At 38.8% G+C, this 17,257-nt stretch overlaps 1 protein-coding gene across 2 annotated transcripts in view; it reads right to left on the reverse strand.

Annotated features, from left to right (window-relative positions):
• Positions 1–17,257, reverse strand: part of REL (REL proto-oncogene, NF-kB subunit) — a 33,149-nt gene that overhangs the window by 5,641 nt on the left and 10,251 nt on the right. The window contains exons 3-9 of one of the 2 annotated variants that reach the window (XM_040993399.1): positions 14,871–15,019; positions 10,759–10,850; positions 4,716–4,856; positions 3,560–3,664; positions 3,253–3,465; positions 1,302–1,382; positions 1,145–1,195 (exon numbers count right to left, since the gene is read on the reverse strand). In XM_040993399.1, coding sequence (XP_040849333.1) covers positions 1,145–1,195; positions 1,302–1,382; positions 3,253–3,465; positions 3,560–3,664; positions 4,716–4,856; positions 10,759–10,850; positions 14,871–15,019 — 832 coding nt within the window. Of the gene's footprint in view, positions 1–1,144; positions 1,196–1,301; positions 1,383–3,252; positions 3,466–3,559; positions 3,665–4,715; positions 4,857–10,758; positions 10,851–14,870; positions 15,159–17,257 lie in introns of those variants that run through there. The other variant, XM_040993400.1, reaches the window with a different exon arrangement.

A 17,257-nucleotide genomic window follows, 5' to 3' on the forward strand; every position in this document is an offset into this window, starting at 1 on the left:
GCCCAGCACACACTCGGCCCTCGCATAAACCAGTGGGAGCTGCAGCCTAGTTAGAGCAACCCACAATAACCCCCATCAGGTTCTTTTAGGATGTTCACATCTGATAGCCTGAGTGCGCTTGGGTTTGAGTCACAGTTTCTGCTTCTGCTGGTGTGCACTCTGGGAAGTAGCATGTACTGGCCCAAGTGGCTGGGGCCTTACCAGCCACTGATAAGACCCAGATTGAATGCTTAGCTCTTGACTTTGGTCTGGCCCAGCCAAAGCAATGGTAGGCATTTGGGAAATAAAAAACTGGATATGAGATCTCTATCTGCCCTTCTAAGTAAACTAAATAAGCGAACTATTTTTTTTTATTTTAATTAATTTTTATTGGAAAGGCAGATTTACAGAGAAAGGAAAGACCGAGACTAAGATCTTCCATCCACTGGTTTACTCTCCAGGTGGCCACAATGGCAGGAGCTGGGCTGATCCAAAGACAGAAACCAGTAGCTTCTTTCTGGTCTCCCAAGTGAGTGCAGGGCCCCAAGCCTTTCGGCCATCTTCCACTGCTTTCCCAGGTCACAAGCAGAGTTGTGGAGCTGGATGGGAAGTAGAGCAGCCAGGACATAAACTGGCCCCCACATGGGATCTTGGTGTTTGATGAGGATTAGTCAATTGAGCCATGCACCAGGCCCAATGAAGTAATTTTTAAAAAGGAATATAATGGGGGGAAAGACTAACAGTTGACCCTTGGTTATATTCTGTATGCAAAAGGCTAGTAAATCCTTTGCTATAAAGAAATTAGGTAGTATTTTTGAGCTCTGTGGGCTATACATACAACTCTGCTATTGTAGTGGGGGGAAAAAAGACTAGTTGGAGACAATATATAATCAAATGACCACAGGTTACTAGCCATATCTAACCCTTTTCTTCCATGAAATACTGTAATTAACACACTACAATTTCTCAGACAGTAAATCATCAAAAAAATCTCTAGCAACTTTTGGATACTGAGTTTAACTCATTCAATACTAAAAATATAGAATAATTTACAGGAGAGGGAATATCAAAGAAATAGCTATTCATTCCTAAAAATGGAATTCCAACATTTTATATGATTATAGTCTTTCTGATGACAAGCAAGACTCTAGAGAAGATAAAATACCTTTTTTGATGAATCTTGCTTCTGCAGGTCTTGATTTCTCACTTAAATTAGCTGTCAATATAAAGTTTTCTCATTATTAAGTATAATTTTAAAAATAAATAATTTAAAATTTGAAATAAAAGAATAGTAAACATGAATCAACACAAAATATTCTTACCACAATACTTATCACAATCCTGCCACAGTTTCTGGAAAAGTAAAGTTGTTCTTTGTTTCTTTGACTTATTGCCATAAGTATCTAATTAAAGAAGAAATCAAAAAAGTAGGTGAATCACCATTCGATGACTTTTCCTTTCCATTAAATAATAAGCAATGATTTATTTAAATGTTTTAAATAAATGAACATAATATGGGCTTTCCAAATAAAATATTCTAAAGAATGTCCCAAATGAATGTTACAAATCAATAGGAAAAAATATTTTTCTTTATAAAAAATGGATTAAAATATTTATCTTGTTTGCTTATAACACCTATAAGTAAATAGTGTCAACTAATATAGTAAGTTCTTATAAGAACCAAATCAGAGACTAGACAGACTGGCAAGTTTCCCATCTATAAAAAAGATGAACAAGAGATAAAAACAGAGCCTCATGAGCAAAATGGAAATTCTGCTAAACAACTCAGATATTTTGAAATAATTCCAGATTAATCAAAACTCTTTCCTAAGAAAGAAACACAGAGCCAAAACAAACAAACAAACAAACAAACAAACAAACAAACAAAAACAACCAGCAGGTGTTTGGCATGACCCTTAAGTTGCCTCTTGGAATGTGTGCATCCTTTATGGGCATGCCTGGTTCAAGTTCTAGCTACTCTACCTCCAATCCAACATCTGCAAACACAGACCCAGGGAGGCAGCAAGTAAAGACTCAAGTAGATGGGTCCCCACCCTTTATGTGGGACAACAGGTTCCAGGCCCTCCCACCAACCGAGCCCAGCCTTGGGTGTCACATTTGAGAAGTGAATCAGCAGATGCAAGATCTGTCTTTCTGCCTTTTGAATTAATTGGATATTTTTTTAAACAAAACTTCCAGGAAACGCAGCATGAATTAGGAATATGAAGGGATTTCAAATACTTCGTGCAAAGGGGCAGGGGTTTAGCCTTAGAGTTAAGAGGCTTGCATCCCATATAGAGTACCTTGAATTCAATTTGTTCCCTGGCTCCAGTTCCTGAATCCTACTTCCTAATATAGATCCTGGGACACAGGCAGTGGTGGCTTAAATAATTGAGTCCCTGCCCATGTGGAAGACCTAGATTAAGTTCCTAGTTTGGCTTAGGCCCCAGTCCTGTGGGAGCCTTTGTGAGCATTTAAAGAGTGAACCAGCAGTTGGGAGCTTTCTCACTAACTTTTTTAAAAGCTACACCCTACATGGGAACTTCTGATCCAGCCCCTTGTGATGCACCTGGGAAAGTAGCAGAAGAGGCCAAAGTACTTGGGTTCCTGACGCCATGCGGGAGATCCAGAAGAATCTCCGGGCTTCTGTTTCAGACCGGCCCAGCTCTGGCTTTTGCAGCCATTGGGGAGTGATGGAATGAATGAAAGACCTCTTTCCTCTCTGTCTCACCTTCTATATATAAAATTCTTCCTTTCAAATAAGTAAATAAATCTTTAAATTAAAAACAAAGTTCATGGAAAGTAGAACTAAAGCTATTTCAGTACAAAACACTTTGAAACTCATGTATTTTGTGGAGGCAGTTCCTCGTCCCTGGGTACTTGGACGTGAGGAAAGTTATGAGTGGTTTCCCCGTTTGTCTCTCCCCTTCCCCCCAGAAACAACAAGTAGAAATAGCAAATTTGGAAGCAATGAGTACACCCATTTTTCCCTAAACCTTGATCATTCCCACCCTGATCCACCATGTAATCATTGTAAAAATTAAAACTTATAAAAAAAAAGAAACCCATATATTTAAGAAATTTTCAAAAAGCTCATAGAAAAATGTATATTATGAAAAAACTGTGTATAGATCAAAATATTCATCTTTGAATTCTATTTTTCCACAAATCATTTGATATACACTTGTACATATAATACTGAAGCATATGAAAGTGTTTTCAGCAGTACCAACTTTAAGAAACATTTCAATCATTACTACCAAAATGTCATACCTTTTTCATCTGGTAGATATCTAAAATCCATAGATTCACTCACTTCCTGGTCGGAGGGTCTCCGTAGCTGCATTTTTACCGTTACTGGTTCTGTGATAGCTTTGCAATACGGTGGAGTTTTGAAAACAATGGCTACCTGACGGTGCACATCAGCTTGTGAAAAGATGCCTTTTGCTTCCCAATCATTCAACACAAACCGAACTTCTATGTCATCTAGTAAGAAACCAAAGCAACAATGAGAAAATAAAGTAAAATCCACTTATTAATCTAAAAGCCTTCTGAATTCAATGAAACAAAAATTAAATACCTTTCTGAACTTTGTCACAAAGTAGAAAGATTTCATCTCCTCCTCTGACACTTCCACAGTTCTTGTTTACACGACAAATCCTTAACTCTGCAGTATTTGGAGCACCTACATGTAAAGAATTTTTTGAAAAAATAGAGTTTTCTACCTTGGTAACATATTCCTTTTTGAAGGGGAGGATTTGAGAAACCCATTTACAGAATAAATGCTTTAGTGTACAGATAAAAGATGCTGAACACACTAACCATCCACATCAGTCCTTTCTTTTCTGTGTTAACTAACATGGCTTAGAGCTTTGTGATGTGATTTCTAGGAAAAGACACGCATTCCCCTGCTGCTAAATTCTAACTCCTCTTATCTCCTACACACTGTTACCAGATTACCCTTAAATCATGACCATATCCTTAACACAATGCAATTTTCATACTTTCTGTTACCTGGTCAATATGATTATAATAATTTTCCTAGCATTCAATGTTCTTCTGCCTTTATAGTCCTATGTCCACTATTTTGTTACACACAAAACTGATGAATCATACATAATGGCTTTGTGTACACAAAATATTTGTACAGCAATGTCATAATCTTTAATATAGTAATAAATGTTTCTATCTTTTAATTTGGCATTTCCAAATCTCTACTTCTAGAAATATATTTTAGAAAAAGATTTCCATAAGATAAGCACATAACAAGCATCTTGATTAATACAATTTTTAGGCCAAAAAGGAAAGAATTGAGAAGGAAACAGATATGCAATAAGGTAACAACTTAATAAAATTATGATATACCTACGTAATGAAATATGCAGTTGCAAAAATACAAAGGTGACTAAAAAGTGGTTCAAGATCTTACTGAGGGACAAGTTTTAAAAAACATTAATGATGATTTTCAAACTTGCCAAATTGTATGGATGCTGCTGCTGCTGCTAATGCATTGTATACAAACTGGCAAAGTACACACCTGAAGATAGTGATTATCTTCGCAGAACAGATTACAGCAAATTTACTGTTACATATTTTTGCAATATTCCGATTTTTACCACAAGAAGCATTTTTTTTTCAAATGACCAAAATACTTTTAAAAACTTCAACTGCTTAAAAAAATAAGCTAACACTATATAGGCAAGAAAATAACGCACTTACGGTTATTTAGCACTTACGGTTATCATAAATTGGGTTAGACACAACAGGAGGAAGCGCAGTTGTCAAGTTACCATGTTCATCAGGGAGGAAAACTTGGAAGCACAGTCTCACCACATTGAGGTCACAGTCTTCAATATCAAGCAACTGTTGTTCAGGGACTGAATAATACATTTCTTTTTAAGAATATGTAACAATCACAGAGAACTTAAATTCTATTATGTCCTCCATCCTGCCTATTATATCCAGTAACCTTGACTAGCATCCAAATCTGCAGCCTAGCAAAAATAGAATGATACAATCTTAATATGATTATTTTCTAAGAGTATCTGATAAATTGTAGCCATGTTCAGTTAGTAACTATCCCAGTTATCCAGGATTTAGAGAAAAATCCAAAATTGGGCCCAGTACAAGCCTCTAATATTTTCAGACTTTTGTATGTATGTTCTTGGTGAAGTTGAAATTTTCTCTTTTTGTACTATACTTTCCTGGTCTGTTATCTTTATAGCCTTCTAATTTGCATATAGGCAGGCTGTCTTCTTTGTAGCCTTTAAGGTTTTTTATTTTTTAAGATTTATTTTTATTGGAAAGGCTGATTTACAGAGAGAATGAGAAACACAGATAAAGACCTGCGTCTGCTGGTTCACTCCCCAATTGCCTGCAACAGCTAGAGCTGAGCAAGCTCACAGGCAGGAGTGAGAAGCCAGGAGCTGCTTCCAGATCTCCATGTGGGTACAGGGTCCCAAGCCTTTGGGCCGTCCTCCGCTGCTTTCCCAGGCCTCAAGTAGGGAGCTGGATGGGAAATGGAGCAACTGGGATTCAAACTGGTGTCCACATGGGATGCACAGATTCAGACTGGTGCCCACAAGGGATGCTGGCACCACAAGATAGAGGATTAGCCAATTGGGCCATCGTGCCAGCCCCTTAACTTCCCCTTACTCTATGGAAATATATAGCTTTCACTGTATTAAAATTCCTCTGAAATCTGTACAACATGGTTAAAAAACACTAATTGGGAGCCAGTGCAATGTCTCAACTGGCTAATGTTCTACCTGCAAATGTAGGGATCCCATATGGGCACTGGTTCATATTTAAGCTGCTCTGCTTCCCATCTAACTCCCTGCTTATGGCCCAGGAAAGCAGTAGCGGATAGCCCAAAGTCTAGGGACCCTGCATCCATGTGGGAGTCCTGGAAGAGGCTCCTGGCTCCTGGCTTCAGATCAACTCAGCTCCAGCCATTGTGTCTACTTGGGAATGAATCAGCAAACAGGAGATCTTTCTTTTTGTCTCGCCTTCTCTCTGTAAATCTGCCTTTCCAATTAAAAAAAAAAAAATTTAAGTTAAAGAAAGAATAATACATAAAAAATTTCGACTCTTGATTTTAATCACTGCATGTTATAGTTCCTAGTATATTATAAATATAAAGCTAATATTATACATGGTTTTAGCAGTTTGCAGAAAAAAAATTTTAATATTTGCAGTAAAAATCCTTTATAAAGGCTACCTATCACTCTTAGCTGAGTGGACACTTAAAATTTGCTATTGGAGACCTTAAATTCCTCACCAAATTAAGACTTTGCATGAATTATACAATATGAAACATATTCAAGTCTCAAATTTGATACTATTAGACTATATTAATTATCTGGAAAAGACAGTTCCAAGAAAGGTAATGAATGTTCTTAACACATACTAGATGATACATGGTATAAAATAGTTTCCATACCAAGTAATAATAAGATCAAGTCACATGGTGTTTGATCTTTACAGAACAGACCATCACTATGAGAAAGCTATCACCCATAGACCAGAATTTGCAGATCCTATTCTGCTAAACATTTCTATTTTTATTATTTCCATATGCCATAATTTTAACTGGTTCTTAGTGTTTTGAGGTTTTTCCAGGGAAGTTAGAATTTATTTGCTTTAACATTAGCAGTGTATATTTCAGGTCTTATTTCAATATTCTAGGAAAACAAAACATATACTTATTTGCATTGCAAAAACTATATCAGAATAAAGAACAGGATCTATTTAAAACATCCTATTTAAATTTGTAATCTTGCTGATTCCTGGTCTCTTGTACTATCTTTTTTTCCACTAACAGTTTCCATTGTCAAAAGTAAAGTTTATCTCAGAATTCTAAGAAATGCCATCTCAAAAGAGTATTACTAAAAACGTCAATGACCCAACAGATGGCACAAACCTCATGATATAACAGGAGCATATTTCTTTGGATTTAAGAGAATTGAGGTTTTTCAGGATATTTCAGATAAAGAAAACAGCCTGAATGTTTTTGGCAGGCAGGCATATACAAAGCATGATTACTGATTCCTATGTTCATGTATTTTATTTTATTTTTGAGAGATAGATTTCTTCCATTTGCTTGTTCACTTCCCAAATGCCTCCAACAGTCAGGGCCAGGCCAGGCCAAAGCTAGAAATCAGGAACTCCATTTGGATTATCTCCTGTTTGTGGCAGAAACGCAAGTACTCAGACCACCATTCGCTACCTTCCAGGTGCATTAACAGGAAGCTGTTCCAATATAGAATGTGTGAATCCCAAGTGTCAGCATAACCACTCCACAATGCTTGCCTCCACTTATTCTCCGAACAAATGTTAATTATGACTCTACCTTATACCAGTCAATGGATTATATGGCAGAAATACACAGAAGACAATCGGGGCTGGCACTGTAGTACAGCGAGTTTAGCTGTGGCCTGTAATATCCGCATACCATATCAGAGTGCTAGTTCAAGTCCTGACTGAGCTGCTTCTGATCCACATCCCTGCTAATGTGCCTGAGAAAGTAACAGAATTAGGCCAAGTGTTTTGGCTCTGCTACCTGTGTAAGAGACTGGGATATAGTCTTAGTGTTGGTCTGGGCCAATCCCAGCTGTTGCAGCCATTTAGGGAATGAACTATGGATGAAAGCTCTCTCCCCTTTTCTGTAATTCTGCATGTCAAATAAACAAATAAAACCCTTTAACAAAATGCAAAACCCCAGACCTCAAGCCAAGGTTGTCTAGGACCTACATTTTTAACAGGTGTTAGATTCCTTTGTGGGAAGCATTGCTAAAGTTGATCTGCAGCCACTTAAGGCTGTTCAGCAGAATGTTTTGAATGACTAATGTTACATGGATCTTTTGGATGTCTGAAAGGAAATTAAAGATAAAGGCAGAATCACAGGTTTTGAAACTGTCAACAATATTCCAGGTTAAACACGATGAAAGCTTACATTTCTACAGTAGTAGTGGGATGTAAGAGGACAGGACTGAGAAGGGTCAGGATGGGTGAGCAAAACGGTTTTCCAGAATAGTTTAAAGTTTATGAAGAGAAGCAGTGTATGAGAAGGCAGGAAAGATATGCTGGAGCTCTATATGGATGACTGCAAATATGGGTTCATTTAGCTCCAAAACTTTATATTGGTTCTTGGCATTTTGGCTAAGATCAAGTGTAGCTCCAAAACTTTATGAAACATTCCTGCATGTTTTTGATGACAGTACTAGGTTAACAAACTGTTCTAAGATTCTTCTAATGGGGAAAAACTATTGGTACTCAAATTTTGAGATGATAAGTTCTTGAGCCAAGGAAATAGCAAAAGAGCTAGAAGGAATGGATGTTAAAAGAAATGACAACAAAATCTGAACCACAGAAAACCTAAATACTACAGAGATTAACTTGTAGAAATTTCTTCCTAAATCTCTATTCACTTAGGTGGGAAAGAATATTTACTAAGACCATCAATCTTGGAGCTAGGTGACATGTGTTTCAAAAAATCCTGGCTGCATAACTCAAAAGCTAAATGACTTGTAGCAAATTACTATTTTTTCAACTCCATTTTCTTATAAAATGGAAATAATATATTGTGTTACCTCACAGATCATTAAAAGCATTAAAAGTAAACTATATAATTGCTACCTGCTAAAAATTACTTTAAATTCTGTGTCTATTTAATATCATGCCTGTGTCTATTTAATATCATGCCTGGTTCTAACAAACTTTGATAGTCATCATCTTCCTTTTTAATGCCTTTACCACAGAGTCAGGAAACTTGGGTTTGAATTCCAGCTCTGCTACTTGTATTTGCTGCATAACATGGGACAGTCACATAACCAAAGCTTGGGCTTTCTCTTCTATAAAGTGGTGCTATTTTGTTGATTGAATAAGATGGTGTATGTAAAGTACTTAACACTGACTCCCTGAAACACAAAGCTTTTAATCTATGAAATGATTATGTATGATCTTTCTACATTACACTGCATCTATAATTAGATGATCTATTTAAAAACTCAGCAAAAGTTTTTAAAAACACTTTTTCTTTGAGTGAGACATATGGACACAGAAAGCTTCTATCCGCTGCCCTTTTCCCCAAGGCCTGCAATGGCCAGAAGCCCAGTTGGGAGTCACCCATGTGGGTGGCAGGAACCACCACTGCCACCTCCTATGTTCTGTGGAGTCAGCAGGCAGAGCCAGGGTCACAAAAGTGGGTCGTGGATATCTTAACGACCAGGCTAAATGCCTACTCCCAATGAGTGAAAATCTAAGTGAATATACTTCTGACAAAGAAATGTCCACTTCTGGAAATTTATCCTAAGGAAATAATCACAAAAGAACTCAAAACGTATATTAGAGGGAGCTTTAGAAATATATATATTTATTTTATTTTTTTTGCAAAGTCAGACATACAGAGAGGATGATCCTCCATCCGATGATTCACTCCCCAAGTGACCACAATGGCCCCATCTTCACCAGTCCAAAACCAAGAACCAGGAACCTCCTCCAGGTATCCCACACAGGTGCAGGATCCCAAGGCTTTGGGCAGTCTTCGACTGCTTTCCCAGGCCACAAGCAGGGAGCTGGATGGGAGGTAGGGCTACTGGGATTAGAACCGGCACTCATATGGGATCCCAGGTGTGTTCAACGTGAGGACTTTAGCTGCTAGGCCATGCCGTGGGGCCCTGAGGGAGCTTTTTAATTAAAATTAAAAGAATGAAATGTTCACTAAGATACTAAACAATTAAATCACACTCTACCCAACAAATAATATTTGTTTAATATTATTTCCTTCCAGCTATCTGTTTTATGGCCTGGGAAAGCAGGAGAGGACAACCCAAAGTTTTGGGACTCAGCGCCTTCATGGGAGACCCAGAAGAGGCTCTTGGCTCCTGGCTTTTGATCAGCTCAGCTCAGGTCATTGTGGCCACTTGGGTAGAGAACCAGTGGGAGGAAGGTCTTTCTCTCTGTAAATCTGACTTTCCCATAAAAAAAAAATAAATCTTCAAAAACAAAGTTCTGTTGTTGATTATATCCTTGAGTTAAATATACTCTGCTTTAATCCCATTATCCACTCAGCAATCAGAAAGGAAAGTATGTATTGTTTGCTGAAAATGGCATAAGGAAAACCACATTCAACTCAAGTTAGAACATTTTGAGAAAGTTTCTTATTTTAAAAAATGACACTCTTCACTGACACAATAAAGGTTTCTCAGCATGATATATGTCTTTTCAACAACTGTGAAATAATTTAGACATAATTCATTCTTCATGTTCAGGTATAAATGGCAAAGTATAAAAGTAAGTACAGGGCCCGGCACAGTGGCTTAGCAGCTAAAGTCCTCGCTTTGAACACACCTGGGATCCCATATGGGTGCCAGTTCTAATCCCGGCAGCTCCACTTCCCATCCAGCTCCCTGCTTGTGGCCTGGGAAAGCAGTCGAAGACTGCCCAAAGCCTTGGGATCCTGCACCCGTGTGGGAGACCCAGAGGAGGTTCCTGGTTCTTGGTTTTGGACTGGTGAAGATGGGGCCTTTGTGGTCACTTGGGGAGTGAATCATTGGACAGAAGACCTTCCTCTCCATCTCTCTTCCTCTCTATATATCTGACTTTGCAAAAAATAAATAAATAAATAAATAAATAAATAAATAAATAAATAAATAAATAATTTTTTTTAAAAAAGTAAATACAGAACTTAAGATAGATGTTTAAACACCAGCTCAAGACAAATAGGAATTATCAGGAATCAATAATCAAATAAAAGAAACTTATAATAATCGTACTTACCATTGAAGGGATTGATTCCTGCACTTATTCTTGAAATAACAGCTTCTTTTACTTCTTTTTTCTTTACACAACGAATGCCCAAATTTTGAAAACTACAAAGAAAACATGAAATTTTCAAAGTACATTATAGTTAAATGGGAATGCTATAGAAATCAATTATGTGTCTAACACTGCAAAGTCATTATGTGGCCAAAGGAGATACTAAAGCATGAGATGAACTTTCAGTTTCTATGACAAATATATAATAAAAAAGTAGGGTGGTACACCTAGAGCACTGATTGAAGCTCTTGCCTGTTGGCTTCTGCCTAGCCCAGCCCTGGCTGTTAGGGCCATCTGAGGAGTGAACCAGCAGACGGAAGATCTCTGTCTCTAACCTGACTTTCAAATACATTTTAAAATCTTAAAAAAAAAAAAATGTGTTACCAGCCAGTGCTGTGGTGTTAGATCACCACTTGTAACTTTGGCATCATGTGTTTTGAGTGCCAGTTAGAGCCCCAGATGCTCATTTCTGAACCAGCTTCCTACCACTAAGCCTGGAAAGCAGCACAAGATGGCCCAGGTACTTGATCTCTTGCTACCCTGTGGAAAACAAGGATGGTGTTTCTGGCACCTGGCTTTAGCCTGGCCCAGCCCCAGGCCTGTGCCTGTCTGGGCAGTGAACAGATAAAAGAGCAGCAGATAAAAGAGCTTGCTCACTTACTTTTTTCTCTTTCTCCCTCCTTTTCTGTAGTTCTTTCAAATAAATCTAAAAAACTGAAAGTGGAGTGGTTTCTAAGAGAATTACTGAAAACAAAATAATAGTTACAATACTATATCATTTTTACATACATTATCTTATGATTACATTTTGTATGCCTCTGTGAACTATATCAAAATAGACATTAAAAGGAAAGCAAAATCTTTAGATCTAGATCATGTCCACACACTGAAGCTCAATAGGAATGTTTTTGCTGTCTAGCCTGAGATTTGCTTTTTTAAGATGTGACTTCTCTGCTTGTAGCAACAGAAAATTCTATTTTCTGTTAAATGAAACTAAATATTTATTTACCATTAAAAATTTTTTTTGAAATTCTGAGGGTTGGCACTGTACCATGCCAGCTGCTCTGCATTTGATCCGGATTCCTGCTCACGTGCCTAGGAAAGTGATGAAAGCTGGCCCAGGTGCTTTGGCTCCTGTCACCCACAAAGACCTGGATGAAGTTCCAGGCTCCTGGCTTCAGCTTACCCCAACTCAGGCCATTATCAACATTTAGGGAATGAATCAGTAAAAGAAGAGCTCTCTGTTCCTCCTTCTCCCTAACTTTGCCTGCCAAACAAAATAAATCTTGAATACAAAAAATGAAAACGCCAAGTTTTTAAAATCAGAGGTTTAACACTAACAATAATATTTAACAAAAGTTTCAAAATGTCACTTATGGAAAACTTCTCAATAGCTACAAATATTACTAATTTGCATGTGTGTAGTACAGATGATGGTGGGGGGAACTCCCCCACCACCACGAGTCATACTTGTTCCCACATGGAAAAACCATGACATCATTGAAGTTGGGTGGGTGTGAATAAGGAAGCAAAACTTAATTATAATAGCATTGCTGCTTGTTCAAACCACACAGAGTACTGCAACTGACAAATGACTTTTTATTCCCTCTTCACTCATGCCATCTTATGGTCATGCTTCTCACAGTCATAACTGTGATTTTAGTATCATCTAAGGTATCTTTCACACCTCCTTCCTTTACCATCAATAAATTAAATTAATACTGAATTTCTAAATCCTTCCTTAAAATCTTATTAACTATAATCCTCTTTCTCAATAGTACTCCACCTTAGAATAGTCTTAGTTTGATTAATTGGAGAAAACACTTCAAATAATTTTTTATTCTCACACAGTAGTTACATACTATTTTTGAATTTTTCATCTAAATAATGTTTGACAGATAATCAGAGTATCAGAAATAGTGAGTAGTTCTGAAATTCTAACATGGGGATCCAAAAGTCAAACTAATTATCTAAATCAATTATTAACTAATTTATAGCCATTTAACAAGATTCAAGGTTTCAATTTTGTACCAAAACTCCAGCAAGTAATTGGGACATACAGTCCTTCCTTCACAGGTCTCCAGGGATGTCGAGTCAGAAAAGGGGGCAGGGAAGACTCCCCTGCTGGGCTACTGCTCCCACTGGTGAGCTTGAGTACTGGGACTCAGGGGAGACCAGGCTAGGCAGGGCTACAACACCTGTTGGCCTGCATGTGAACTGGATTAGAGGGAGAGCCAGGCTGAGCTAAGCAACTATATACAGTGGTGTATGCATGAGCCAGAATAAGTGCAGGCTGGTTGGGCTTCTGGTGAGGCTTTGCCACAGTATCAGCTGGAAAATGCTGAGACTGAGGGCAAGTCCTGTTGAACTATGCTGCAGAACCACCTGGAAAGTGCAAGATCCGGGGCTGGGAGTGGGCCCAGTACGGAAACTGTGAGGACCGCTCTGTGGGCTACAGCTTCCACTGGTGAGCATGAGAACCAGGGCTGGCACCCACCAGCCTAAGTGGGGCTGATTGGCTAAGCTAGGCTGCAGCACCCATTTATGTGTACAAAAACCAAATGGGTTGTGGGGCAGACCAGACTAGTTTGCTGCACATACCAGGGCTGGGGGCATGCTTGGTGGGAGCTATAGGCTATCACTGTGACTGGGCTGCAATTCCTGCTGGTGTACATGAAGGCCGAATGTGTGGTGGGCAGGATTGGGCTGGGCCACAGTATCCATTAGTTTGTGTAAGAGATGGGACTGGAGACAAAACTGATCCAGCTACTGCAATCACCCGTGTGTGTAGGCTGATGTGGGTGGCAGACTGGGACAGACTCCGTACTGGCTAGCACATACAAGTCAGGTCTGGGGTCACCTCAGAGGAGGTTTCTTTGGAGACCCCACAACTGAACTGCTAGACTCAGAATTCCAACCATGGGAAAAATTGCAGGATATGTGGTCTGACTGTAGAGTGCGTGATTCAGAACTAGGCCTCCTCAGTTGCTGAAGATGGTGCACTGGATGGTGTGCCCAGATGCACATGGGGAATATGGTAGTCCACTGGGGCCTGCAGAAGACATCTAGTACCATATTAGAGGATCAAGGGCAGAACAAATTGGTCAACTACCCCAGCCAAGTGTTGACAGCAAGTATCTTGGCAAACGCAAACTCTAAGGTGGACTATGTCAGCCAATGGACCTTGAAAGAATCTCCCGATCCTTGGATCAACAAAACCAACGGCATTTCTGACTATCAAATCACTTGAGCAGTACTCTCAAGCATGCTCCACATCAGAGACCCTGGGATGACATTGGGTGGCTGTTCCCCATTCCTGGATACTACTGTGGTTAGGATGCTGGGTACATCCCTCTCCCCTTCTCTCCCACATTCTGCCACTACAAGAAGAAAAACAAAATCGGAAACAAATCATCTCATCCACTTCCCCCCATTCCTCAACCCTTCCCACCCCAATCAATGGTCCACAGGGTGATGCATACTTTTGAACTATGTAAACATCATCAAAAATAAAATTAAACAAACTAAAAAACACCTTCCCTCTCAGTTTACAGCATAACACATGGATCACAAATAGTAAGAAAATTTTAACATGAACTGTAGCACTTAAAAACAGAACATTTATTGGGGCTCAGCAGCATGGCTTAGCAGCTAAAGTCCTCACCTTGAACGCACCACACCGGGATCCCATATGGGTGCGCCGGTTCTAATCCCGGCAGCTGCACTTCCCATCCAGCTCCCTGCTTGTGGCCTGGGAAAGCAGTCGAGGATGGCCCAAAGCTTTGGGACCCTGCATCCGTGTGGGAGACCCAGAGGAGGTTCCTGGTTCTTGGTTTTGGACTGGCGAAGATGGGGCCTTTGTGGTCACTTTGGGAATGAATCATTGGACGGAAGATCTTCCTCTCTGTCTCTCCTACTCTCTGTATATCTGACTTTGTAATAAAAATAAATAAATCTTTAAAAAAAGACCAGAACATTTACTTTATTCTAAGAAATAACAAATGGCCTTGAATAGGAAATAGGGCATCCTATGTTTAACATGTTCCTGAAGACATCTGTAACTATGTACTTACAACAAAGGCCTGCGTTCTTGTCCAAATTCTGCTTCATAGTAACCATCTCTGCAGTCTTTCCCAACTAAATCATGAGGATGAGGTTTATAGGGGTCGTTCTTTGTTACCAACGTAATTCTCACTTTTCCTTTTCCATAATAGTTCATTATCTGAAAAAGGGGGAACATTACATATGATTTCAGAACTGATTTACTAAAGGAAGAGTTTGATTTACACAATGTAGTTAGCACTGGGTAAAAAAAATCCAACTGACCAGCAGCTGTGGCTTAGATGAAACTTTACAGAACACCAACAGGAAAGAACTTACCTGTTTCTGCCCTAATTTAGGTTAATTATGTCATTTAATGTTCCTTATTTTCCCACTCACCCTACTGCTAATGTATCTTGGAAATCAGAAGAAAAGGTACAAATATTTGGGCCCTGCAGCCAAGTAGGAGATCTGAACGAAGCTCCTGGCCCAGCCTTGACTGTTGTGCCCACCTGTTGAGTAAATCAGCAGAGGAAGACTGACTGGTCTCTCACTCTCCCTTCCTCCTTCTCTGTAACTCTGCTCAAATAAGTCTTCCTTTCCTTTCTTTTTTTTTTTAAAGAAATAAATGTTAACTTATGGAATGCCTTGCTCTAAATCGCACTGTCATAACATAAACATCCATGGAAAGTCTATCGTTAAGCCACACTAGAAGTGACAAAATCACATTATTTGCTTTATGTAACACTCATTTCACAAAAATACTTGAGCACGTAACAAGTTGAGTTTAACAAGATTAAGCTTCATAGAAAAAGTATACCTAGAATACACAGAGTAAAAAGAACTTGGCGTGAATAAGCAGAAAGACACCAAATTTGCAAGAACAAAGCAGGGAATTTAAAAACCAGCATACAAAAGAACAAAGTGGTAACGAAAGGGGTAGCTTTTCAGGTACAGGGCTTTAAAATCCATAATCTGGAATTTGAACAGAAACTAGAAAATATGTGTTGACTTTCTGAATGAAAGCAAATAACCACTCAAGACTATGATAGGCTAATATAGAACTCAAGTTCTAAAGCAGTTAGTACCTACTGGGATGGGCCTGGTGCAGCAGCCTAGCGGCTAAATCCTTGCCTGGAACATGCCGGGATCCCATATGGGTGCATGTTCTAATCCCAGCAGCTCCACTTCCCATCCGGCTCCTTGCTGGTGGCCTGGGAAAGCAGCCGAGGATGGCCCAAAGCCTTGGGACCCTACACCTGTGTGGGAGACCTGGAGGAAGTTCCTGACTCCTGGCTTTGGATTGGCATAATCCCAGCCGTTGCAGTCACTTGGGGAGTGAATCACTGGATGGAAGATCTTCCTCTCTGGCTCTCCTCCTCTCTGTATATCTAACTTTGTAAAAAATAAATCTTTAAAAAAAATCTATTGGAACAGTTAGGATATAGATCTTAGAACTGTTTTAGAGACATATAGAATAGCTGCATTATAACAAGAAGATAAACATGACTCAAAGATGTAGAAAAAAATGGAATTTTCTTACTTATTAACATTTATTGCATTTTAAAATTTAAATAAAAGGCCTTAGATAACCAAAATCCACATCACTGCCAAAAAAACATGATAAAAACAAAAATCAAGAATTCAATAAATAACCATCACAGGTTTATTGCATAATTTAGCAAGTCCTTTTAAATTCAACAGACTTTTTATAAATAATCTATAAAATCAAGAACTAAAATGTGTTGCTGAAAGACTAAATAATTTGGGGGGTCAGCACTGAGGTGCCATTGTTACCAGCAAAACAAGCATCCCCATGTAAGCACCCGTTCTAGACCCGGCTATTCCATTTCTTATCCAGCTTCCTGATAATACACCTGTAAAAGCAGTGATTGGGCCTCTGCACCTAGGGGACCTACCTGGATGGAGTTTCAGGCTTCTGGCTTTAGCCTATTACTGAAGCCACTTGGAGAGTGAACTAGGAGACATAATCCCTTTTTCTATCACTCTCTCTCTCTCTCTGTGTAATTTAGCCTTCAAACCCAGAGATAGGCAACAAGGGCACAAAAAAACGAGAGGGATTTTTTTTTTTTTTTAAATAGCTGCTAGACTAGCCAAGTGATTGATGGAAAAAATCTGGTTGTTTTCTCAAATTCATGTTTAATCTACGGAATATTCTCACCCACCCATGTAAGGAGAGAATATCTTTTTCTTTATTATTTTTTGTTTCATGAAAGGGAACATAATCCAAAAGCTGTCAAGGTCAACACCGTTAGTCACTCTATTTAGTACACAAAAAAATTATCTGCAATAGGGAAGACTGGAGATCTTATTTAGAAAATGCCCTTTTGTATCAACCCAATACAAATCAATTAAAAAGAACTTAGAAAACTTATGGAGACATCTGTGAAAAACCTGG

The sequence above is a fragment of the Ochotona curzoniae genome, unplaced genomic scaffold, assembly GCF_017591425.1.
Source record: "Ochotona curzoniae isolate NIBS_2020 unplaced genomic scaffold, NIBS_Ocur_1.0 contig_883, whole genome shotgun sequence".
Classification (NCBI taxonomy): domain Eukaryota; kingdom Metazoa; phylum Chordata; class Mammalia; order Lagomorpha; family Ochotonidae; genus Ochotona; species Ochotona curzoniae.